Source organism: Hylobates moloch, unplaced genomic scaffold (genome assembly GCF_009828535.3).
Source record: "Hylobates moloch isolate HMO894 unplaced genomic scaffold, HMol_V3 SCAFFOLD_9, whole genome shotgun sequence".
Taxonomy (NCBI): Eukaryota; Metazoa; Chordata; class Mammalia; order Primates; family Hylobatidae; genus Hylobates; species Hylobates moloch.
The window spans coordinates 3,213,422-3,237,358 of NW_026652284.1; the positions used below are offsets into that span (position 1 = coordinate 3,213,422).

Sequence of the window (23,937 nt, forward strand, 5' to 3'; positions counted from 1 at the left end):
AAGTTTTGTATTTTTTGCAGAGACAGCGTCTCACTATGTTGGTCAGGCTGGTCTCAAACTCCTGGGCCCAACTGATCTGCCCGCCTTGGTCTCCCAAACTGCTGGGATTATGGGCGTGAGCCACCCCGCCTGGCCTGGATTCTTTTTTTTTTTTGAGATGGAGTCTCACTCTGTTGCCAGGCTGGAGTGCAGTGGCGCAATCTCGGCTCACTGAAAACTCCACCTCCCGGGTTCAAGCGATTCTCCTGCCTCAGCCTCCCAAGTAGCTGGGACAACAGGCATGTACCACCACACCCGGCTAATTTTTGTATTTTTAGTAAAGAAGGGGTTTCAACAGGTTGGCTAGGATAGTCTCGATCTCCTGACCTTGTGATCTGCCTGCCTCGGCTTCCCAAAGTGCTGGGATTACAGGTGTGAGCCACCGTGCCTGGCCTGGCCTGGATTCTTTTTTAAGAAGGATCTGCACTTCACAAAATTTTGTGTAAAACTTAAGTAATTCATAAGCTTTCTTAAGCCCAAAGGAGGACTCTTAAGAACTCCTAGACTAGATGAATTCATTAGCTAGTTTAAAGATTTTCAAATTATGGTGCATAACTGTGTGCCCCCAAACTCATACATTTATCTCTATCTCAATATTTCCCATAATATCTAGCCTAGAGGAGGCACATTTGGTGAAAGAATGAAAATATTTCTATTAAGACAGTTATATTTTTTATTTCTTTACCCTCAGATTTTCTATTTTGATATCGTTTTCTGTATGTTTTTATTTATTTAAAAAATTAATGGCATATGTTGGACAAAAGAAACATTGGAAAAACCCAACTGTAGATTTTAACTAAAGTTTATGTCTAAGACAAAACTGACCTTTTAGAGCATAAGGAAAGTGTGATGGTGAATCCCCGAGAATAATATTAACTGAGTAGAGACAGAATCTTGTAAAAGGTGTTAAGAAAGCCAGAGGGCTACAGGAATATGTTTATCATCTACGGTTTCAAATGCCATGGTGAAGTTCAGACCTGAATAAAATTTGCAGCTGTGACGCGGAGGCGGGCAGAAGAATCTCCAGTTCTGGTGAGCAAAACGGGAATGGTCCTCTCCACACAGTGCGCTGTTTCAAGTTTACTCAGTTTATGTTTAGGAATATATTGTGTAATGATCATTTTCAACAATTTCAAAGAAGACTGAAAGACCTAAGAGAAAAGTGATAAACACGGATGAGTTACTACAGTGGAATTCCACCAAGAGAAAACATGGCACTTACTATCAGTAATACATATGAACATTATATTGAAAATGACATCTCATCTGAAAGGCTGAAAATAGCAAACTGAAAACAGCTTTCTAAACACAGTACCTTGCATATAGAGGACATACGCTCTTACTTCACTCTGTCAGAAATCACTCCCCATCTTCCCTTCATACCAATTATCTAACATCCCTGCTTCAATGGGTAAGCCCAAATCTTCCCTTCATACCAAGTATCTAACATCCCTGCTTCAATGGGTAAGCCCAAATCTTTTCTTCATATCGAGTATGTAACATCTCTGCTTCAATGGGTAAGCCCAAATCTTCCCTTCATACCGAGTATATAACATCCCTGCTTCAATAGGTAAGCCCAAATCTTCCCTTCATACCAAGTATCTAGCAGCCCTGCTTCAATGTGTAAGCCCAAATCTTCCCTTCATACCGAGTATCTAATAGCCCTGCTTCAATGGGTAAGCCCAAATCTTCCCGTCATACTGAGTATCTAACAGCCCTGCTTCAGTGGGCTGTTAGAAGCCCAACTGTGCAATGTCCATTCTTAAGGCCCATTCAGCATTAGAAAAACAGTAATTCTCAACCCCATCAGGTTTCATGCAAAGTGAAAACACAAACTGAAGATGTGGTAGCATTGAACCAGGCCTCTACAAATGCCTGGCTTTGCAGACCATGGAAAAGCGAACACTGCTCGAGACCAGAGACCATGACCCAAGCAAAGGCAGATTTCCCAGACCCTTCATGTAAGATCAGTTGCACAATATAGCTCTTGCTAGAGAACCTCATTTCTTAGTGATTCTATCAAGTTACAGTTGGTGACCATGTCAATGACCAACTGGTCCTCTCTCAAGCTACTCTGGTCTTCTTGGTATGGCGCATGATCTCATCCACAGACGCTGGAGCCAGCGCCAGCTGAGGGCACTCACGGAGGTCACAATGTCCTTTATGGCTCTTCTAATGAGAAAGACGGATGCTCTCAGTGTGTTCTTTAAATCTTCTTTTGGGGTTCCAACAGGCATTTCCATCAACTTCTTAAACAAGGCAAGCAGTGCATCCTCTCGGTAGGACCATGTCTTAGAATAGGCCCCAGCAACCTACCACAAAACAGGCAGCATTTGCATGACATCACACAACCATCCTCCAATACTATACAACTTGAAGGCCTTGTTTTTTTTTTTAAACTAAAATGATTCATTTCTAATAACAGAACTTTTATAAATGAAAATGATTCATTTCTAATAATAGAACTTTTACAAATAAATATGCATATTTAGAGAAATAATTTTTTCTGATAAGGAAATTTAAGACTATGTTAAAATATAAAAAGTATTACATTCTCCAAGAGAAATATTTTAAAGCTGAGAATGAGGGGAAAACCCTACTCATTTCTTTTTTTTTTTGAGACAGAGTCTCACTCTGTCGCCCAGGCTGGAGTGCAGTGGCTCGGCTCACTGCAACCTCCGTCCCCTTGCAGGTTCAAGCAATTCTCCTGCCTTAGTCTCCCAAGTAGCTGGGATTACAGGTGCCTGACACCATGCCCGGCTAATTTTTGTATTTTTAGTAGAGATGGAGTTTCACCATCTTGGCCAGGCTGGTCTTGAACTCCTGACCTCGTGATCCACCCGCCTTGGCCTCCCAAAGTGCTGGGATTATAGGCATGAGCCACTGCGCCCGGCCAACTCTACTCATTTCTATAAGGAGATACTTCCATCTTTTGCTATGCCATCCTTTTGCGCTGGAATTAGCTGGTATTCAGAACGGAGCAGTTGTTTAATACAAGCTCCATGAATGCCAGAAGGAAACACCCAGGCTGAAATGAGTACTCACTGATACATCTTAGCTCACGTTTTTGCTGTTTCACATAATTTATAATTTACAGAAGGGCAGGCATGGTGGCTAATGTGTGTAATCCCAGCACTTTGGGAGGCCAAGGCCAGGAGTTCAAGGCTATAGTGAGTTATGATCATGCCACTGTACTCCACCCTGGGTGACAGAGCGACACTCTGTTTCTTAAAAAAAAAAAAAAAAAAAAGGCCGGGCACGGTGGCTCACGCCTGTAATCCCAGCACTTTGGGAGGCCAAGGTGAGCAGATCACAAGATCAGGAGATCGAGACCATCCTGGCTAACATGGTGAAACTCCATCTCTACTAAAAAAAAAAATTACAAAAAATTAGCCAGGCATGGTGGCGGGCACCTGTAGTCCCAGCTACTCAGGAGGCTGAGGTAGGAGAATGGCGTGAAGCCGGGAGGCGGAGCTTGCAGTGAGCGGAGATCGGGCCACTGCACTCCAGCCTGGGTGATACAGCAAGACTCCGTCTCACCAAAAAAAAAAAAAAAAAAGTTAGCAAAAGACTTTCCAATTCAGGAAGAACAAAGGGAAGTCAACAATATTGCAAATGCAAAGCCCTGGGCGTTTTCCCTCCTTTATGTGTAAGTATGCAGAGGTGTGCATACCATATAGACTTCCCTCCCCTCTGCCCCCCACTGTTTGTTTTTTTACCAAGGTTTCTCCCAACACATCGATGGCAGAGCTGGCTTCTCTCAAGGCCTTCTCAGTTAAGGGCTCTGGCTCCCCTAACATGCCTCCCCTCCGAGCATTGCTGATGTCTGCATCACTCATTTCCGGCTCCACCACTGCCTCCCCATGATGCTTACGAATAGCTGGAAGAGGCCGCTCATCGTAGGGCAGGGACTCTGCCTGCAGTGAGCGAAGGAGAGAGGAAAGCGCTGGGGAGCTCCATAGGTCACATTCTCCAATGCAACTCTCACTGGCAGGCTCACTGCGCTTACTTACCTGATCTGAAAGATGTTATTTTGCTAAATATCAGTATCATCAGATTAGAATAATTTATACAACAAATAGGATGTAATTGAAAAGATTAGATGAGGCTTTCTATTACTTTCTAAACTCATTACAGACCTAATAAAAAAAAAGCAAGGTAGATTCCGCCTTAATGACTGTTTACTGGTAGCAATTTCAGTTCAATTGACATGGTAGACTACTAAAGTAAAGGCTATTACATCTTTTTTTCTGACAAGATCTCTGATATTTTCTTAGTTTATTGCTTAGAAATCAGCATCAAGCCTGATTTTAATAAACATGCTCACAAGGTGTCATTAGGCCTATTGCTTATGTGGCTATGTTCTCACTCAGCACTATGGCTCCTAGAATGGAACAGAGGTGGGTCTGGCTGGGGTGCACTCATGCACCTCATGCATAGGAACAGCACCTGGCACAACACAGGTCCTCTACAAATACCCAAATAAATTGAATGCCAATCTGAAACGGAATTACCTACATTGATCTTTGGATGAGGATCTGTGGCAGGGAGTAACTGGTCTACTGCAGAATGCTGAGGAGAAATAGTTAGAGAATATGATGAAGGCTTTTCCTGAAGGAAAGGTTCTGCAAACTGGTTTTCTGTTCCTCTTTCTTCCCGTTGTGGTAGTAAGGGCATTGGCTTTTGGTGGCGAGGACTGCCAGAACGAGCGAGGGGCTGGAGGGGCAAATCAAAAGGTCTTCGCATCTAGAGAACAAAAAGAAACATTTAATTTCAAATGCCACTGCCATGCCAGATATATCCATCTAATTCCTTCAGATGAATAAGACTTTAGAAAGCTGTGCTGGAAGAGGCTCCTTGGCACAATGAAAAATTTCAAAACCAAAGAGAAACTTTCATGGAGTGAAATCTACTTCAAAGTCCCACACAATCAAGTTGCACTCATCTCAGTTGTCTCTCTACATTTCTGTGTGGACTACAAAAGTGACATAAACACCCAAAATGCTAGTGAAGGAATGAGCATTTGTGCATGGAGCATGTCCACACATATGTGCCCCTGCAGGAGCATGGTGGTGTGGAGAAAGCACCTGGGCTGGACTCAAGTGGATTTTATTCAAAATCTGGCACTGCTATTCACTGTGTGTACAAAGGAAAGTGATGTTGTGTAATCCCAACAAGCAAAGCTGACTGCACAATTGCTGCACACTGGGCATCGTACTGAGTGTTTTGGACAGGTAGGCTCATTAATGCTTACTCTTTTTACCCCCACTTGAAAGCTGATGGAAAACTGAGGCATAAAGCTGATAAGAATTAGTCAGTGATCACAGAGCTGGAATGGTGGTGCCCGGACATTTCAGACAGTCCAGCTCCAGAGTGTGCACTCTCTTTTTTTAGAGGCAGGGTCTCACTCCATCACCAAGGCTGGAGTGCAGTGGTGCGATCGTAGCTCACTGCAGCCTCGAACTGCTGGGCCCAAGTGATCCTCCTGTCTCACTCTCCTGAGTAGCTAGGACTACAGGTGTGTGCCACCAGGCCTGGCTATTATTTACTTTTTGTAGAGACAGGGTCTCTCTATGTTGCCCAGGCTGGTCTCGAACTCCTGGGCTCAAACAATCCTCCAGCCTTGGCCTCCCAAAGTGATGGGATTATAGGCCTGAGCCACCATGCCTCAATCACTATTCTGTATCTCAGGACCTTCGTTTCCTAATCTGTCATGTGGGCTGAATGCCCCATTTGCATGAGTTCTAAAATCAGAGGCAGAGCACCTTATGGGAAATATGTTCTCAATACACTGAAGCTGTTGGTATTACATTCTCACTTGATCCTTATAACACTGAGGGGTCAGTGGGGCAGGGTCATCACTGCCTTTTCCAAATAAGGAAGCAGCTGGAGATGAAGGGATGCAGCAGAAAAGCAGCAGGGCCTCGGTTTTCCTGACCCCGGTTCGTTCCCTTTCCCACGACTGTGAGTCTCTTGAAAGAACATGCGGAGGCAAAGCCTCCCTGACGTAGGCACAGAGCTGAGGCCATCTATGATAACTGTCCCCTGAGCACGGCAGAGTGTTTTACACTGCCCTTCAAAGACATCTATCCACCTTTGTGAACCACACAGTTGAATCTCTGTTCTCCTAGGCTTTCCTCCACCCCATCCGGGCTCCTGCACCCACCAGCTCGGCATCCAGGAGGCTGTGCAGCTCCAGCTGCTCGTACACCTCGGCGCGATACTGCTCCATCTGCTGCTTCTTCTCCTTGGCGAGATCGTAGTCTTCCTTCTCCACGGCACAGCGTTTCTCTACCTCATACCTCCCAAGGCGCTCACCAACCTGAAGCACAAAATGTTTGCTTTTTGTTTCAAATTTGGATCAACTCACATCAAATGCAAAGCTAATGTTTAAGAATCATGCTTGAAGCGTCTTGAGAGGAGAGGGAGCGAGCACAGGGAAATGGAAGGAATGGGCCACACTCATAGCAAAGGTCTGGCTGCTGTTGCTGTACTGGCATCTAATAAGCCCATGGGTTGGTCATGACTTTCAGGATAGCTGGTTTTCCTATTTTCCCATTGTGCTCGGGGTCCCAGTAACGAGGTGGCTGACCCTGGCACCTGAAGGTGAGTCTGAAGAGGTAAAGCTTCTGCTTCCATTTGCATTTTTAAAGTGCTTATGTGTCTCCGTAACTTTATTTTGCTGAGATCTTTGAACTCGCACTAACTTCACGGCTTTTAGTAACCGGTTTCTTTTACCATGTAGTTATTCTAAGTATACATAAAACCTATTACAGGCATAAATTAGGAACTGTTTTCTCCAAAAGCAATACCTTTTGTAAATCAGCAATAGCTTGTTTTAGTTTCTTGGCATAATCATAGCGTTCTTTTTGGACAGCTTCTCGTTTTCTTTCATCTAATTTTCGTATAATCTGTGCAACTTCTGGATCTTGGTACATATCAAAAGCTAAGTCATCTAGCGGAGAAATAGAGTCAGATTTCCTAAAGGGAAGAAATGCATAATTTAGAGATAATTTCACACCCTAGGAATTCAGTGCTGAAGATGCATGGTTGAGAACATGCCCCTCCCCACCCCGCCCCACCATGGTTCACAGAGCATTTCCTGAATGAGAAAACGGGTCTCAGAGAAGTAACGGGCCTCAGGTCACAGAGCTCTTAATTCCAAGCAGGCCTTTCTGACTCCAAAGCTCATACTCTTGACCATGAACCAAACTGCACTTCAAGGCATCTGAGCCTCCAGTGCATTCGCTCAGAGTGCAGACTCTGGGCCTCGCCTCGTTATGGGCCCTGGGAATAGGACAGTGAATGTGAATCAACTGCAGAACAAGGAGAAAAACAAAGACAAATGGATGACCAGGCCCCACCCTAAGAAATGTGACTAGTGGGCCCAAGATGGGGTCCAGGCGCCGTATTTTATAACAACACAGTATTTTTTTCTTTCTTTTCTTTTTTTGGAGGCGGAGTCTCACTCTGTTGCCTAGGCTGGAGTGCAGTGGCGCCATCTCGGCTCACTGCAACCTCCACCTCCCGGGTTCAGGTGATTCTCCTGCATCAGCCTCCTGAGTAGCTAGGATTATAGGCGTGTGCCACCGCACCTGGCTAATTTTTGTATTTTTAGTAGAGACAGGTTTCCATCATGTTAGCCAGGCTGGTCTCAAACTCCTGACCTCGAGTGATCCACCAGTCTCAGCCTCCCAAAGTGTTGGGATTATAGGCGTGAGCCACTGCGCCCAGCCTGCATTTTTTTCTTTGAGACAGAGTCTTGTTCTGTTGACCATGCTGGAGTGCAGTGGCATGATCTTGGGCTCACTGCAACCTCTGCCTCCAAGCAATTCTCATGCCTCCAGCCTCCCAAACAGCTGGGACTACAGGCATGAGCCACCATGCCTGGCTAATTTTTTTGTATTTTTAGTAGAGATGGAGTTTCACCATGTTAGCCAGGTTGGTCTTGAACTCCTGATGTCGGGTGACCCACCCATCTCGGACTCCCAAAGTGCTGAGATTACAGGTGTGAGCCACTGCACCCGGCCAACATCACAGTATTTTTGATGAACATGATAGGTTAAGAATTGCTACCACTGAGGTTTTACTCAAAGGGTTAAGTTGTATGGTGTCAACCATCATATCCTAGAGGAGATCAAAAACATTCCTTCAGAAATAAGTGATCTTTTGTAGTCACCTGAATAATTCATTTCTGATTAAATATGACCTCTATTCCTCCTTTCGAGCTCTATAGTAGGGTCTAGAATGTAAACAATAAAGCTAGTCTCACCAAGCAACAAAATCTTACGAGAGGATGAGGATGCAAGTGTCCCAGCTGCTGTATCAACCCCATTAAACAAGCCAGCTGCTTACGGTGACTTGAACATCCTTTGAGACAGGTACGTTTTAATGAAAACATTGGTCATAAAAGTATAGTTGGTGAATCTGTATTATAATGAATTCAAGTGAGGCATGGGAATAGGCCCCCTTTAAGCACTCACAGCCCACCTCTGGCATCTCCCCGTCCTTGAGGTCACGGTACTTCGCTCACAGCAGCACCACAGGCTGGCGGCTGGGACGGCACCAGCAGCTCTGAACTGTATCTAATCCCAGGGGTGACTAAACAGCAAAACATTTTGGGGTGTCTACAAGATCACATTAACTATTTTTAGCGTAACACATATGACACTCTAAGTCACGTTGCCTTGCTGTCCCAGAGATGAACACAAAGACTTCATTTGATTATAAAAATCCTTCAAAGCAAACATCATGTACTGTGGCACCCAGTCCCAGCTCCTGTTGATTCAGCAGCAGCATGGGGTGCCATCTACCCACTTTGGTACAGAACCCCCAGTGGCAATGACCGGATTCCACGTCCAGCACAGGCCTGCACATGCCAGTTACACAGCTTTTCCCAGTCCTTGCACTTAACCTTCATAAAACCCCGGGCGTGGGGCAGGACAGGCAAACCATAGCCTGCCATCCCACCTGGCTGATTGGATTAAGGCGACAGATTTAAAGTCTAAATCAAAATAACAGAAAGAAGCTTTATTGGAGATACTGAGAAACTAAAGACCTAATCAGTTTGGTTGTTCCTGCCCTACTGCCCTTGCTTCAGTAAAGGCAGAGCCCCAGCTGCGGTCCTCGTGGCGAGGCTGGCAGGAGGGAGGCAGCCATCCACTCTCAGCGCTCCTTCCTCACAGTGCTTCCTATCGCCAGCTCGAAAGATGGGAAGAGTACTGTGATTTTTCTATTATGCAAAGGAGGCTCTGAGGGAGAGACTGAGAGGCTGGTGTTATTTTTTTATAGACATTACATGAATAGCCTCTACCCTCTAAGCACTCCACACTCACAAGTGCCTATGACAGCTCTGGTCTGCACCAGGCCTGTGGGGAGGCGGGGTAGCCTCCGCAGGAGGGAAGGCTCGCTGTCCATCAGTGCACACGCTCAGCAAATCGCGTGCGGCTCCTGAGCAACTGCAGAGAGAATCTGATCCCGGTTGTGTGCAAATACAAGAGCCTGGATCAAGAATTAATCACTTTATGTGAGCAGTCTGTATGCAGGTACAAGTGAAATTACACCAAACGCGGACAAATTTGAAATTTCGATTAAAGTTTAAAAAGTTGATCTTTTCTTTATTGGGAAGCTGCTGTCAGAGAAGAACCGAGGATATTTGGAATTCCTCTTTATTTTTAAATAACTTTGTGTGTGTGTGTGCACGTGCGTGTGTGTCTGAGATGGAGTCTTGCTCTGTCCCCCAGGCTGTAGTGCAGTGGCATGACCTTGGCTCACTGCAACCTCCACCTCCCAGGTTCAAGGGATTCTCCTGCCTCAGCCTCCCGAGTAGCTGGGACTACAGGTGTGTGCCACCATGCCTGGCTAATTTTTGTGTTTTTAGTAGAGAAGGAGTTTTACCATGTTGGCCAGGCTGGTCTTGAATTCCTGACCTCAAGTGATTCGCCCACCTTGGCCTCCCAAAGTGCTGGGATTACAGGCGTGCACCACCATGCTCAGCCTAACAAACATTTCAATTCCTCTTTATTTCTCATTGCGGCAACTATGCCAGCCCTTCCCTTCTTTCCTTTAGACCAGGCACCTCTGGAATGGAGTCCCCTCTTTGTCATCCACAGCAGGCAGGTGGCAAGGGAGCCACTGTCCCAAAGAGGTGCCTGGGACAGACAGGGTGACCGAGGATGGCACAGTGGGGCCCTTTAGCTCTCCAAAAGTGGATTCACCCCCACTCCTTACACTGCTAAAAAAGGAGGAAGCGGCAACAGCAGCAGAAAAATATGTATAATTTTTTTTTTTTTTTTGAGACAGGGTCTCACTCTGTCACCCAGGCTGGAATACAGTGGCATGATCTTGGCTCAAGCGATCTTCCTGCCTCAATTTCCTGAGTAGTTGAGACTACAAGCACGCGCCACCATGCCCAGCTAATATTTGTATTTTTAGTAGAGATGGGGTTTTGCCATGTTCCCCAGGCTAGTTTCAAACTCCTGATCTCAAGCAATCCTCCTGCCTTGGCCTCCCAAAGTGGTGAGATTACAGGCATTAGCCACCACACCCGGCCTACAATTGTTAACATGAAGAACTTTCCCAATACCCATTTTTTTTTTTTAGCCAAATTTAGCAGTGAGAAAAAATATTTTTAATGGGTAGAGAGGGATTGGTAAAAATTGTGTGTGTGTTTTTTTTTTTTTTTTTTGAGATGGAGTCAGTCTCGCTCTGTCGCCCAGGCTGGAGTGCAGTGGCACAATCTTGGCTCACTACAACCTCCACCTCCCGGATTCAAGTCATTCTCCTGCCTTAGCCTCCCAAGTAGCTGGGATTACAGATGCGTGCCACCATGCCTGGCTAATTTTTGTATTTTGAGTAGATACAGGGTTTCACCATGTTGGCCAGGCTGGTCTTGAACTCCTGACCTCGTGATCCACCCACCTCGGCCTCCCAAAGCGCTGGGATTACAGGTGTGAGCCACCGCGCCTGGCAAAATTGTGTTTTTAAAAATGTATGTGATACATATTTTTCACTCTTCTAAAGAATAAACTTTTGAAGAGGCCGTAAGGTGATGTCTCTAGAACTGATAACCTGGGTCCATTCATGTCTTTGATTTTTACCATGAATTTGCTTGTGCTGATAAAATATCAAAGGATGGCTGGCAGATCTTTGTTCTAAATGCATTTTAGGAAACTTCTAGTAATACCTGAACACAAGAAAGGAAGTAGTCTCTACTGGGCAATAAATGAAGGTGTGTGGCTGGGCACAGTGGCTCACGTCTGTAATCCCAGCACTTTGGGAGGCTGAGGCAGGTGGATTACCTGAGGTCAGGCTCAGGAGAATTGCTTGAACCCAGGGGGCAGAGTTTACAGTGAGCCGAGATCACGCCACTGCACTCCAGCCTGGCGACAGAGCAAGACTCCATCGAGACCAGCCTGGCCAACCTGATGAAACCTCATCTCTGCTAAAAATACAAAAAATTAGCTGGGCATGGTGGCAGGCACCTGTAATCCCAGCCACTAGGGAGACTGAGGCAGGAGAATTGCTTGAACTCAGGAGGTAGAAGTTATAGTGAGCCGAGATCACGCCATTGCACTCCAGCCTGGGCAATAAGAGTGAAATTCTGTCTCAAAAAAAAAAAAAAAAGGAAAAAAATAAATGAAGATGTGCTAAATAAAACAGTGACCTTAATCTTTATGTAAATTTCAGACAATCCAATCAGTGGCTTATCCAGCTCTAAACTGAATTTAGAGGCTCTAAGTCCAGACTCCTTTGGAAATGACTGACCCTTTCAGGATTCTGAGGAAAGTAACAGAAGTTCATTGCTGGGAAGCAGGACTCTTACCTGGCATAAGTTCCTTCTAGAGCAGGGTCCTCACTGTTGTGCCCAAGGTAGTGGTCAATCAACTTCTCTCGAGAGGCCTTTGGGGGCAAAACATCTGCTTAGTGTCTCAGAGAGAAAGAGGAACAACACAAAACCTTAACTACAAGATTTATTTCATATAAAGCTGTCAGCAAGGTTCAGTGATCCTCATCTTTTGGAGGGACAGCTAAAACTGTTAAAGTTTCATATGCTACAGCTCTTAAAAATCATCTGAAGGTTATTCACTAGTCAGTTTTATGCAGATTATAAAAATGATACATTTTTTGGGTGAAAATAAATGACCCCCTCTTGTCAGAAATACATTTACTTCCTTAGGAATTAAAACTTTACAAACTTACAGTATTGCTTTCATCACTGAAATCTGCAGGGTCTCCAATGATATTTATGGCAACCAAAGCAACCTAAGAAAGTGTTAAATTAACAGAATTAAATATACAATGTTTGAAACGACTTAACCCCTTTATTTACTTACTTTGAGACAGGGTCTCGTCTGTCACCCAGGCTGGAGTGCGGTGGTGTGATTATGGCTCACTGCAGCCTGGACCTCCTGGGCTCATGCAATCCTCCCACCTTAGCTGCCCTAGTAGCTGGGACTATAGGTGTGAGCCACCATGCCCTGCTAATTTTTGTGTTTTTTATTGCAGAGATAGGATTTCACCATGTTCCCCAGGCTAGACTTAACCCCTTTATAACAAACTCTGACCTACACTGTTATCAAATGGGATGATGTATATCAAAGTGTATTAATTGTTAAAATGTTATGCCAATATAAATAACTTTTAATAATTAACAAAGAATTTTAAATAAATTATGTAAGTTACTATTCTAATGCTTAACCAAATGGTTATTTTAACCATTTAAAGGATGTTCTGGCTGGGTGCAGTGGCTCACGCCTGTAATCCCACCACTATGGGAGGCTGAGGTGGGCAGACTACCTGAAGTCTGGAGTTTGAGACCAGCCTGACCAACATGGAGAAACTCCATCTCTACTAAAAATACAAAATTAGCTGGGCAAATGCCTATAATCCCAGCTACTCGGGAGGCTGAGGCAGGAGAACTGTTTGAATCTGGGAGGCAGAGGTTGCAGTGAGCCGAGATTGCGCCACTGCACTCCAGCCTGGGCAACAAGGGTGAAACTCCATCTCAAAAAAAAAAAAAAAAAAAAAAAAATGATGTTCAAATCGTAATAGCTAAAAACTCCCCAAATTTTAACATAGCCTCATAATGAGACATCCACTCAAGATTCAGTATGGAACTCATCTTTGAAGGATCTTGGGAAATTAGACGATGAAAAGTTAACACAGCTCAGTTTATCCCAGTCGGTGAGTCTCATCTGAGGTGGGGAGTCACTTTTCCATCCTGCACCCCCAACCATTGTAGACCAACTACTTAGCCAGGTCATTGCTGGTAAATACATGCAGGTGGGTGGAGGAAGGAAAAGGGTTAAGACTCATTCTTCTGGCTTCCTGGTGTGTTATGCTGCAAGGGGCCAGGCAGCTTAACTGGACCTTTGTGCTCTTGTCCAGCTCACCCGCTTGGTCTAGAGATTTGATTTGCTGGGTGCTTGCATTCCTCTTGGAGGGGGCAGGGAGAGTTGTACATGCTTCTGCTAATTAACGAGATTGCTTTGGACACAACTGATTTCTACTACACTAATCATGTGAGAAAAAGAAAGAAAAAAAGAAGGAAAGAAAGGGAGGGAAGAAGGAAGAGATGAAGAATTAGCAGCTTGGAGCTGGGGAGATTCTGGATTACATGCAACATTAATGTGTCCGCAATTTCTACCAGGGGATTTACCTCGTGCACATTGGGAGGGTTTATTTAGAACTGTGCTGTCCTACACAAATAGGATGTGAGCCACATGTGTCATTAAGTAGGCACATTAAAAAATTAAAAAATGCAATTAATTTTAATAATACAGGTTAACACAACATATCCAAAATACTATCATTTCATCACATACAACTGACATAAAAGTTCTCATGAACTGTTTTGCATTCTCCTTTTGTACTGAGTCTCTGAAGCCCACAGTCTGGTGATGCTGGTAGCAGCTCTGGGCACTAGGCCAGTTCGTGGTGGGCACTGGCCACATGTGCCCAGAGGCTGCTGATCAGACTGCACAGCTCAGAGAGCTCAGCAGTATCCCAGAAGAGATCCTCTCTTATAAGATCATCTTGAAAATGCATCTAAGAAAAGATACGTGACCACATAATCCCACAAAGAAGGTAGGGGCAGAATCAAAGGCGAAGCTGCATGCATCTTACCTGATTATATATGTTGTATTTGTTGACATGGTTTTGGTGAAAAATCAGTTTAAGAAATTGTCCTACTGCATCCACATAAACTGATTTTAGTTCCCGGGCTTTGCAACCTGTCTTTTCATTATCACAGAGAGACACGTAGCTGAAAAACAAAACACAACTGAAGAACACGCTGATTTGAAAATGTGCTGTTCAATGAAACTGCCCCCTACTCTGATTGAACTCAATAGGCTTATTTATTTTTGTTGTTTTATTTTTTAAAGCTAGACTACCCCTACGCAGGATCAACAGGTTTGAATAAAAGCTAAGTCTAGAATGAAAAACCTAGGAAAAACCCCTAGAACTCAAATTCTAATTAGTATTCTTGTTTTTTTTTTTTTTTTTTGAGATGGAGTCTTGTTCTGTTACCCAGGCTGGAGTGCAGTGGTGCGATCTTGGCTAATTCCAAACTCCGCCTCCTGGGTTCAAGCAATTCTCCTGCCTCAGCTTCCCAAGTAGCTGGGATTACAGGTGCTCACCACCACACCTGGCTAATTTTTATATTTTTAGTAGAGACAGGGTTTCACCATGTTGGCCACATTGGTCATCTAATTAGTATTCTTAAGAAAATTTCTACATCTGAAAAGTAGAGCTGAATAGCAGAATTCATAGAAATTATAACGCTGCTTTTTAAGCATATCCAATAAGAGGCAGGTGTCAAGAAATTGTGTACTCTTGAACCAAATAGAAGTACATAACATAGGACCAAAAGTTAAGGGACAATTCATTTTTAAGAGCTTTCAGGGCTGGGCACAGTGGCTCATGCCTGTAACACCAGCACTTTGGGAGGCCGAGGTGGGCGGATCACGAGGTCAGGAGATTGAGACCATCCTGGCTAACATGGTGAAACCCCGTCTCAACTAAAAATACAAAAAATTAGCCGGGCGTGGTGGCGGGCGCCTGTAGTCCCAGCTACTTGGGAGGCTGAGGCAGGAGAACGGCGTGAACCCGGGAGGCAGAGGCTGCAGTGAGCCAAGATTGCACCGCACCACTACATTCCAGCCTGGGCGACAGAGTGAGACTCCATCTCAAAAAAAAAACAAAAAAAAAAAGAAAAGAGCTTTCAGGTACAATTAGCCTAAAAGCTGCCATGATACATTTTAAATTTCATTCTTACCCAAGTCTTCGAAACCGCTCTGCTTGATAGGGTGCAAAATATTCAGGTAAGCTTTCACTAATGTAGAACTCAATTTTACTTGAAATCATATACTGGTGAGCAAGTAACTGTAGTTTCCTTATTCGACATCTCTCCACCATTTGAAGGACAATTTCTTGTGGAAATTGGCAAAATCTGAAAGCAAACACATTTTTGTATTTTCTGAACAATTTCTGCAGAGGGTTTCTAGATGCTAGCATCTCATTCTTGCAGGTAAGAAGCATTAACCGCACACCCACTTTGAACTGGACAGTCTGTAGGTACTGATGGTACAAAGATGCCTGTGACATGATTCCCGTTCTCTTGAGCTTTTCATGTTGGAGCTGAAGCTTGGAATTAAAATGTGACTTGATCTGCCTGTAACCCTATAGGAATCATACTCTTGGCAGCTAGTAAATGATGTGAAACCTGCAGTTTTTCATAAGATAAATCAATCTTATAAGGCGGCACTAGTGGGCAGGATGGAGCCAAAGGATTTTCCACAGGAACTCAAATGCTTAAGGGCCCCAAGGTATCAATATTTAAGGAGTGCCTGCCTTTCACGCATAGTGGTCTAGGGAGAGAAGCCTATGCTATGGACCATGCTGGAGCTTCTTTGCTCAAAAGTGACATAACTTTTTTTTTTTTTTGAGACAAGGTGTTTCTCTGTTACCCAGGCTGCAGGGGTGTGATGATGGCTCACTGCATCTTCAATCTCCTGGGCTCAAGTGACCCTCCTACCTCAGCCTCCTGAGGAGCTGGGACCACAGGTGTGTGCTACTGTGCCTGGCTAAAATTTTGCCCAGGCTGGTCTTGAACTCCTGGGCTCAGAGGATCCTCCCACTTCGGCCTCCCAAAGTGCTGTGATTACAGGTGTGAGCCACTGGGCCCACCCCAGAAGTGACACAACGTATTAAAAAACTAAGAGCTGGGTAGAGAATCACAGCAGTCAGCAAAGACCCCACACTGCTTCCAAAAATGCAAAGGTTCAAGAGAGGCACATTTGGGGCAGGAGGGCAGCTGGCACAAACTGGGAAACTGAGCAACTTTTGAAATGAAATTCCTTAGTCTTTCATGTCAGTAAAGTGCTGCTTTAGATAGTTACTGCTTTTAAATGCAGGGCACATATATTATCATTCATGGCGAGATTATCTGAACATAAGGACAATAAGTAATCTATTATTTTAAAATCTTTATTAAGAAAAAACAAAACTCCAAAACTGCTTAAAGAAAACCAAGACAACCGGCAAAGCTTTGAAGTTGTATACAGTCATGCACTGCATGAGCCAGTGGTCCCATAAGATGACAACACTGTATTTTGACTTAGCTTTTCTATGTTTAGATATACAGATACCTACTTGTGTTACACTTGCTACCGTGTTCAGCACTGTCACGTGCTGCACAGGTTTGCAGCCCAGGAGCAATAGGCTATGCCACAGAGCCTAGGTGTGTAGGAGTAGGCGGTACCATCTGGGTTTGAGGGCACTCTAGGTGTTCGATGAAATCGACTGATGATGCATTTCTCAGAATGTCCCCATGATTGAGCGATGTAGGACCGTACTTTTAAAAATCCTTCCAAAAAGGGCCTATGATTTAGCTACTCAAATGTAGCTGATGAACATTTTATAGATGAATCAAAAATACCTTTCAAGCTGAATATAAAAAGAAACCACACAGCTAAAAAGGCTAGTATGAATTTATCGTTTCAAGATAAATTGACAGATACAGATTTTTTAAAATAAAAATAATTTGACAACCGAAAAAATGGATGTCCAGAGGCTACGGTTGGTGCAAACTTTATGCTTTCTTGGAAAAACGTCTTGCTCTGAAGGGTTTAGGCTGTCTGAATTCTGAGGTCACATGAATGGCACTGGGGGTCTCCCTGGATCTCTTTAACACCCTCTTCAGTGTCTCTCCTGGAACTGCATCAATCTATGCCCTGAGCTCCGATGTAGAGGGTCCCACATTTTCTATGACCTGTGGTAACAGGGTGCCTTGTCCTGTCATTGGGAGGCTCAGCTTCAGGGTATCCTCCTTTGTCTTTCTGCGATGTGCCTGACCTCAGGGAAGTCAAGAGACCCTGAGCCAAACCCAGTGGGAGTCTGTGGTGACCAAGGGCACACAGATCCTTTTCTTGGGTACATCCTCTGAAAGCACATTACTGAAGTGAGTGTAGGTCATGCCCTTTAAAGCAATACCATGTCAACGCACAAGAGAACCATACTGGTGTGATTTTTATAACTGTTACCAAAAAGGGTGGCTGTGTGTATACTCGAGAACCTTCAATCCCCAAATAACATGGAACACGTGCAGTGAGCATACAGGACCTCTGCAGAGGGGATGCTCCTGCCTGGGAGAGGCATGAGCAGGCTCATGGGGAGTCTGGGAGGAGAGGGCGGAACGCTGGGCTGCCCCCGTGGGTGTGCTCCTCCTCCTGCCCTCCAGCCACAGGCTGGACCCTGTTAATGCTGCCTGCATGGGCAGTGCATCGGCCATGGCCTGGGCAGTATCAGGACGCTGGCTTGCCTGCAATCCTAGCTCCGTGGGTGACAAAGGCGCTGTCTGGCCCCTTCTGCTTGACTCTTGCTTCATTTCTCAGTTCATTCAGAACTCACTTCCAGGAAATGCAGGGACAGGGGGTCTTATTTGTTATGTCTCCTCAAAAACTCCAAAAGGAAAATACGTTTTAATTTTAAATGAGATTTACATTCAATTTTCAGCAACATGTCTTCTCAATAAAAGCAAGACACAATTATATGACTGAATTTAAAATGCCATGCATATTTATGCATTCACAAGTTAGGAATAAATAGTAACTTCTTAGGCTTGAAAGCAAGTCACGAAGAGCACAGAGCTGACAAGGTGGGATGGGGTGGAGGGTGGGTTTTTATTCACGTGACTGAGGGCGGAGGGCAGATGCCAAGTGAGTGCATAAAGGGGCTCAGCTGTAAAGACCAAAGTAGCAGAGGCAAAAAGACTTCAATGTTTTAGGAAAATAAGCAAGCAAAACACTCATCTAATGAACATTTGTTTTGAGATGGTCTTACTCGGTCGCTCAGGCTGGAGTGCATGGCTGTCATAGCTCATGGCAGCCTTGGACTTCTGGGCTTAAGGGATCCTCCTGTCTCAGCATCCTGAGTAGCTGGGACTACAGGCGGGAGCCACTGTGCCCAATTGAACATTTTAATAAAAGTATACACGTGTTTAAGAGAAATGTGAAAGACACATCTTTTGGTTAAAGCTTGGTGTCATATAAGAGCAGTTAGACACACACTCTTTCGGCACAGGAGCCCAGCTGTAAAAGCAAAAAAGGCTGCATGTACAATCTCTGCACAGAAACTTGATGAGAATGTGCAGCCCAGTGTGTGATCAGGAAGTATGGTTAGACAGTTACGGGGCCTCATTTCTCTTCCTTCTCCTCCACATTTGCACATTTTCTTAAGGGAGTGTGGGTGAACGTTATAAGGGAAAGAGGGTCAACACATTTTCTTTAAAAATATAAACAGAAAGAGATGCCCGACACTGCACTGCATGCTGACATCCTTGGTCCTGATGTCCGAGTCATAGTAAAATCTGAGGCTTTGAATGAAAGGAGCCCCTGTACCCTCCTCAGGGACCTGTGGCTGCCTCCCAGCCCAAGCCCCGCCCCATCCAGCCCTCACCTAGGTGACCGCCACCCACTGACGGTTGGCGCGTGGATCATGAGCTCCCGGGCACTGAAGCCGTCTTCGTGTCCAGATGAGCTGACAACTACAAATCCAATCTTGTGGGGCATTCTGCACGTTTGGGCTGTTTATAAGAGCAGGAAAGATTTCTTTAAAACAAAGGAATTCACTAACACATGGACATTTAAAGGGTTAGTTCATGCCTTGCTAACACACACAATAATGCACTAAGTATTCAGAATTTTCCCATCTCTTTGAAAGAGTCTATTTTTTTTTCTTGTTAAACACTTTTTATAGATGCTTCTGATTCTGTTTAAGGTATCATTTAAGTTATCTTGACTTTTCCCAAATGTGTGTCCAAAAAGTTCGATGAGTGCTGTGGATTGTGCTCCCCAAAAAGATATGTTAAAGTTCCACCTGTGGTACCTGTGAATGTGACCTTATTTGAAAATAGGGTCTTTGTAGGTGTGATCTAGTTAAAACGAGGTCCTCGGGGTGGGCCCAATCCAATGTGACTTTTAAGAAGAAGGGAAGAGACGCAGCCACACAAAGGGAGAGTGCCATGTGGTGACAGAGGCAGAGACCGGAGCGACGCATCTCTAAGTGGGCCAGCCAAGGACGGCCGAGAATGGCCAGCAGGCACCCAAGGCTAGGAAGAGGCCAGGAGGAATCCTCCCTACAGCCTCCAGAGCGAGAGTGCAGCCCTGCCCATACAGCCATCTGACTTCTGCCTCCAGAATGAATTTCTGGTGTTTTAAGCCATCTAGTTTATGATATTTTGCTATGTCTAGAATATAAACACAAACTTCTTTCTATTAGTTAGGAAACTAATACAACCAGTACGTTAATTAGTTATACAATACCAAGGGGAAAAAGGCAACGTAAGCGCTAGCATAACAACTGCTAAATGAATGTGCACGACCAGAAGGAAGAACAGGAATGACACGCAGGCATATTAAGTACAAAAACGTTCACGCAGAGTCAGGTTGAGGGACTGACTCACAGGACATTGAGCCCAATTTGCTCAGGGATTCTGGGTTATTTTCAAGTTACTAAGCCAGTCAGATTCCTCCTAAGTAAGCCAATTTGGGTTAGGTCTAAATCATTGGGGGAAAAAAAAAGGCTCCTCACTAAACCAGGATAAAGAAGACTCCATCAGAAAGTTCTCTGGGATAAGATAAACTATTAATTGAAATTCCCAATAGGAGGTAACATATAAACATACCCCCACACAAAACTGTACGTATTTTGACATGCTTGATGCATGATCTAGATCTTTCTTTTACTTTCATTGAGAATTTGAAGAGGACCACTTCAATATGTTAATTATTGGCTGGCATTATTGCTAATGTTTCTTGGAATGTATAAACAAAAGCACTAAGATAGAATGATAAACCATCATTGAGATTCTAGTTATTTTTTGCACAAAGTTCACTGCAAGATGTTACTGTATATTAAACGAAAACAAAACTAAACCAACCCAGAAAATAATTTTTAAAAAGCCCCCCAAAACAGGATGAGGCTGGGTGTGGTGGCTCACGCCTATGATCCCAGCACTTTGGGAGACCGAGGTGGAAGGATCACTTGAGCCCAGGAGTTCGAGACCAGCCTGGGTAAGATAGTGAGACCTCGTTTCTAAAAAAGCAAACAAAAAAAGAATTTTGAAAGGATGAGTGTGGTTTAACCCACTGTTAGCTGCACAGCCCCACCTGCACTCTGGGCACCCTATGCCAGAAACGCACAGCCCATGGCTCCTACTCCTTCCTGACCTGGCACTTCTGGGTCGTGTGGGCTCTCAGCCCAGAGGTACTTTTCCCTTGGCCACAGCATCTCTCTTCACCCACTCCCCACCCAGCGGTGTGCCAGGTCTTATCAGGCCTACCCTTCCTTCTGATCCCACTGTCTTTTCTAGACAGCAACCGCCTGGTGTCCCCACCTGAAGCGCCTCCCTCAGACAAGTCCTAAGTTCCTGTTGCGTGAACGTGCCTCAGGCCCAGCTTCAGTCATCTCCATCCATGTCCTAACTCCAGAGCTCTCGGTGGGCTCCACAGCTAAGGATCAATGCGCCAACTCTCCCCTGACCCTCACGTCTTGTCCTGAATTCTGAAGTCCGGCCAAACAATCAAAGCTCAAAGTTAATACCCTTCAGCTCTGAAGCCCTCCAATCCTTTCATCATCTTTTTCTTCCTTTTTTGAGACAAGAGTCTCACTCTGTCACCCAGGCTGGAGTGCAGTGGTGTGATCTTGGCTCACTGCAACCTCTGTCTCCCCAGTTCATGTGATTCTTGTGGTTCAGCCTCTCAAGTAGCTGGGATTACAGGCATGCACCACCATGCCTGGCTAATTTTCTTTTTTTTGGTATTTTAGTAGAGACGGGGTTTTGCCATGTTGGCCAGGCTGGTCTCGAACTCCCGGCCTCAAGTAATCTGCCCGCCTTGGCCTCCCAAAGTGCTGGGATTACAGGCGTGAGCCACCATCCCAGGCCCCTTTCATCATCTTTAAGGGCAGGGCCTGTAACTCCCTATCCCACCTTGAAAATAGCTCTTGTGCTCAGGCTGTTGGGTTCCAGTCCCCAGTTTTTTTTTTTTTTTTTTTGAGAGAGGGTCTCACTCTGTCACCCAGGCTGGAGACCAGTGGCACGATCTCGGCTCACTGCAACCTCTGCCTCCTGGGTTCAAGTGATTCTCCTGCCTCAGCCTCCCAAGTAGCTAGTATTACAGGTGTGCGCCACCACACCCAGCTAATTTTTGTATTTTTAGTAGAGATGGGGTTTCACCATGTTGGCCAGGCTGGTCTCGAACTCTTGACCTTAGGTGATCCACCTGCCTCAGCCTCCCAAACTGTTGGGATTACAGGCGTGACCATTATGCCCGGCCCCGATTTTTTTTTTCATACAGGTTCTCGCTCTGTTGCCCAGGCTGTACTGCTGCAGTGGCGTGATCATAGCTCACTGTAACCATGAACTCCTGGGCTCAAATGATCCTCTTGTCTCAGCCTCCTGAGCAGCTAGGACTACAGGCACATGCCACCATGCACAGTTACTTTTTTTTTTTTTTTTTTGTAGGGATGGGGTTTCACTGTGTTGTCTAGGCTGGTTTTGAACTCCTGGCCTTCAGTGATCCTCCCACCTTAGTGTCCCAAAGTGTTGGGATTACAGGCGTGAGCCGCCGAGCCTGGCTAGTCTCTGATCCTAACCAACACTCTCTGTTATGGCTCGAAGACGTAAACATAGGACCTTTTCAGTCAAACAGAAGGGTGTTTCCAGTATGCTATATTGACCCCAACAAATCTAAAACAAAGTACTGGCATTTAAGAACCAGCTAAGAGAAATGCACAGGCACTGTGGAGGCAATGCTATTACCTCAGTCTGGTATTTGAAAAGGATTCCTTTTTTAGCCTACCCCCTCCCAAAGACCTTCCAGTTGTACCCTACGGTCCCCTCTGTGTAAACCTTCAAGTGTTACATAAGATACTTGGAATGTCCCTGAAGGATGCCACTTTTAGGCTCCTATAAAAATCACCATTAACAATTTAGGAAGAAGCAAAGCTCTGTTGAATGTTCAGTTATTGGCTGGTCTTCCTCACCAGAGGCATGAGGGATCCCCGTTGTCCCAGGGACAGCCATCGGCATCCCGAAAAGTGCCAGAGTACATCTCTCCCCAGGCAGCGATGAACCCATGGCGGTCTCATCCCTCACTACACTTTCCTAGTGCTGGCATGGTAAAAGGCAATTAACTATAAATTAAACGGAAACTCAGTGTAGCAACTTCCATTTTGTTACAAGACTAGGAAACAAAACTTGTTTCTGATTTTCTTTTTAAGAAAACTTTTCAGTGTGACCGCGCGCGGTGGCTCATGCCTGTAATTCCAGCACTTCGGGAGGCTGAGGAGGGCGTATTACTTGAGGTCAGGAGTTCGAGACCAACCTGGCTAACATGGTGAAACCCCGTCTCTACTAAAAATAAAATATTAGTCGGGCTACTCGGGAGGCTGAGGCAGGAGAACCGCTTGAATCCGGGAGGCGGAGGCTGCAGTGAGCTGAGATCATGCCATTGCACTCCAGCCTGGGCGACAGAGTGAGACTGTCTCAAAGGCATATGGGTTTCTGATCAAGTCATCTTAGCGACTGAAAGGGCTTCAGAGAAATCTGAACTTAAGTGCAAACAAAACAAAACAAACCCCAAAACAAAAAACAACCAACCATCAGACTTTATAGGGACACAGCAACTTTCCTCAAACTTTTGCTCAGCAGAACACATCTGAAACTGGCCCGCTATGTACTATGCATCCAGAAGAGGAAAAGCCGGATCTGAAAATAATATTCCACGCTAAACGGGCAGTCCCGGCCTGGGCAGGCGCTCCCAGCACCCGTGCTGAGCTCCCCGGCATCGGGCACCACAGGACCGCGCCGGCTCTTCGGCTACAGCAAGGCCGGAATCTAACTCCACACCGTCCGCGCTTGCACCGCGCACCCAGGCTTCGTACCCAGCTCCCAGGTGGGGACCGCGCCCCCGCGGCGCCCGAGCCCGGCTACCCACTCCGGCCCTGGCCCGGCGCCGCAGCGGCCCGGAAGGTACCTGCTCAGAGGGAACGGCTCCGACTGGCGCTGCCGCGGCCCCGGTGGAGAGGGCGGCTGGGTCGGAGCGGTGCCGCGGCCCGGGGAGGCGGCCAGACTGCGCCTCAGCACCCAGACCCCAGGGGCGGGCGGGATCCGGCTCTCGTAGACTTCCTCGGCAGCCGCCGCTTCCTCAGACGGAACTCAGGGGGCGCCCCTTCCGCCGCCCCAGGCCGCCTTGCACCCCAAGCTGCTGCGGCACTGACAGGGAAGAAGCCAACCCGGCCGCCTCTGCCCATCGCCCCGGCCGCAGCCGCCGCTCTCATGACAACCAAGCCCAGCTCTGGGCCGGGGCCTCTGCGCGTGCGCGACCCCGCCCC

General features: G+C 45.8%; 1 protein-coding gene across 4 annotated transcripts in view; it reads right to left on the reverse strand.

The window, feature by feature from the left end:
* Positions 1-23,902, reverse strand: part of CEP104 (centrosomal protein 104) — a 42,851-nt gene extending 18,949 nt beyond the window's left edge. The window contains exons 1-12 of one of the 4 annotated variants that reach the window (XM_032758714.2): positions 23,580-23,902; positions 19,000-19,126; positions 15,320-15,493; positions 14,167-14,305; positions 12,241-12,303; positions 11,864-11,940; positions 6,852-7,020; positions 6,206-6,361; positions 4,558-4,785; positions 3,759-3,956; positions 2,184-2,351; positions 1,017-1,190 (exon numbers count right to left, since the gene is read on the reverse strand). In XM_032758714.2, the coding sequence (XP_032614605.1) occupies positions 1,017-1,190; positions 2,184-2,351; positions 3,759-3,956; positions 4,558-4,785; positions 6,206-6,361; positions 6,852-7,020; positions 11,864-11,940; positions 12,241-12,303; positions 14,167-14,305; positions 15,320-15,493; positions 19,000-19,112 (1,659 nt within the window). In that variant the 5' untranslated portion in view covers positions 19,113-19,126; positions 23,580-23,902. The remainder of the gene's footprint in view (positions 1-1,016; positions 1,191-2,183; positions 2,352-3,758; positions 3,957-4,557; positions 4,786-6,205; positions 6,362-6,851; positions 7,021-11,863; positions 11,941-12,240; positions 12,304-14,166; positions 14,306-15,319; positions 15,494-18,999; positions 19,127-23,579) is intronic. The other 3 variants (XM_058444288.1, XM_058444290.1, XM_058444289.1) reach the window with 3 other exon arrangements.
* Positions 23,903-23,937: the final 35 nt, after the last annotated feature.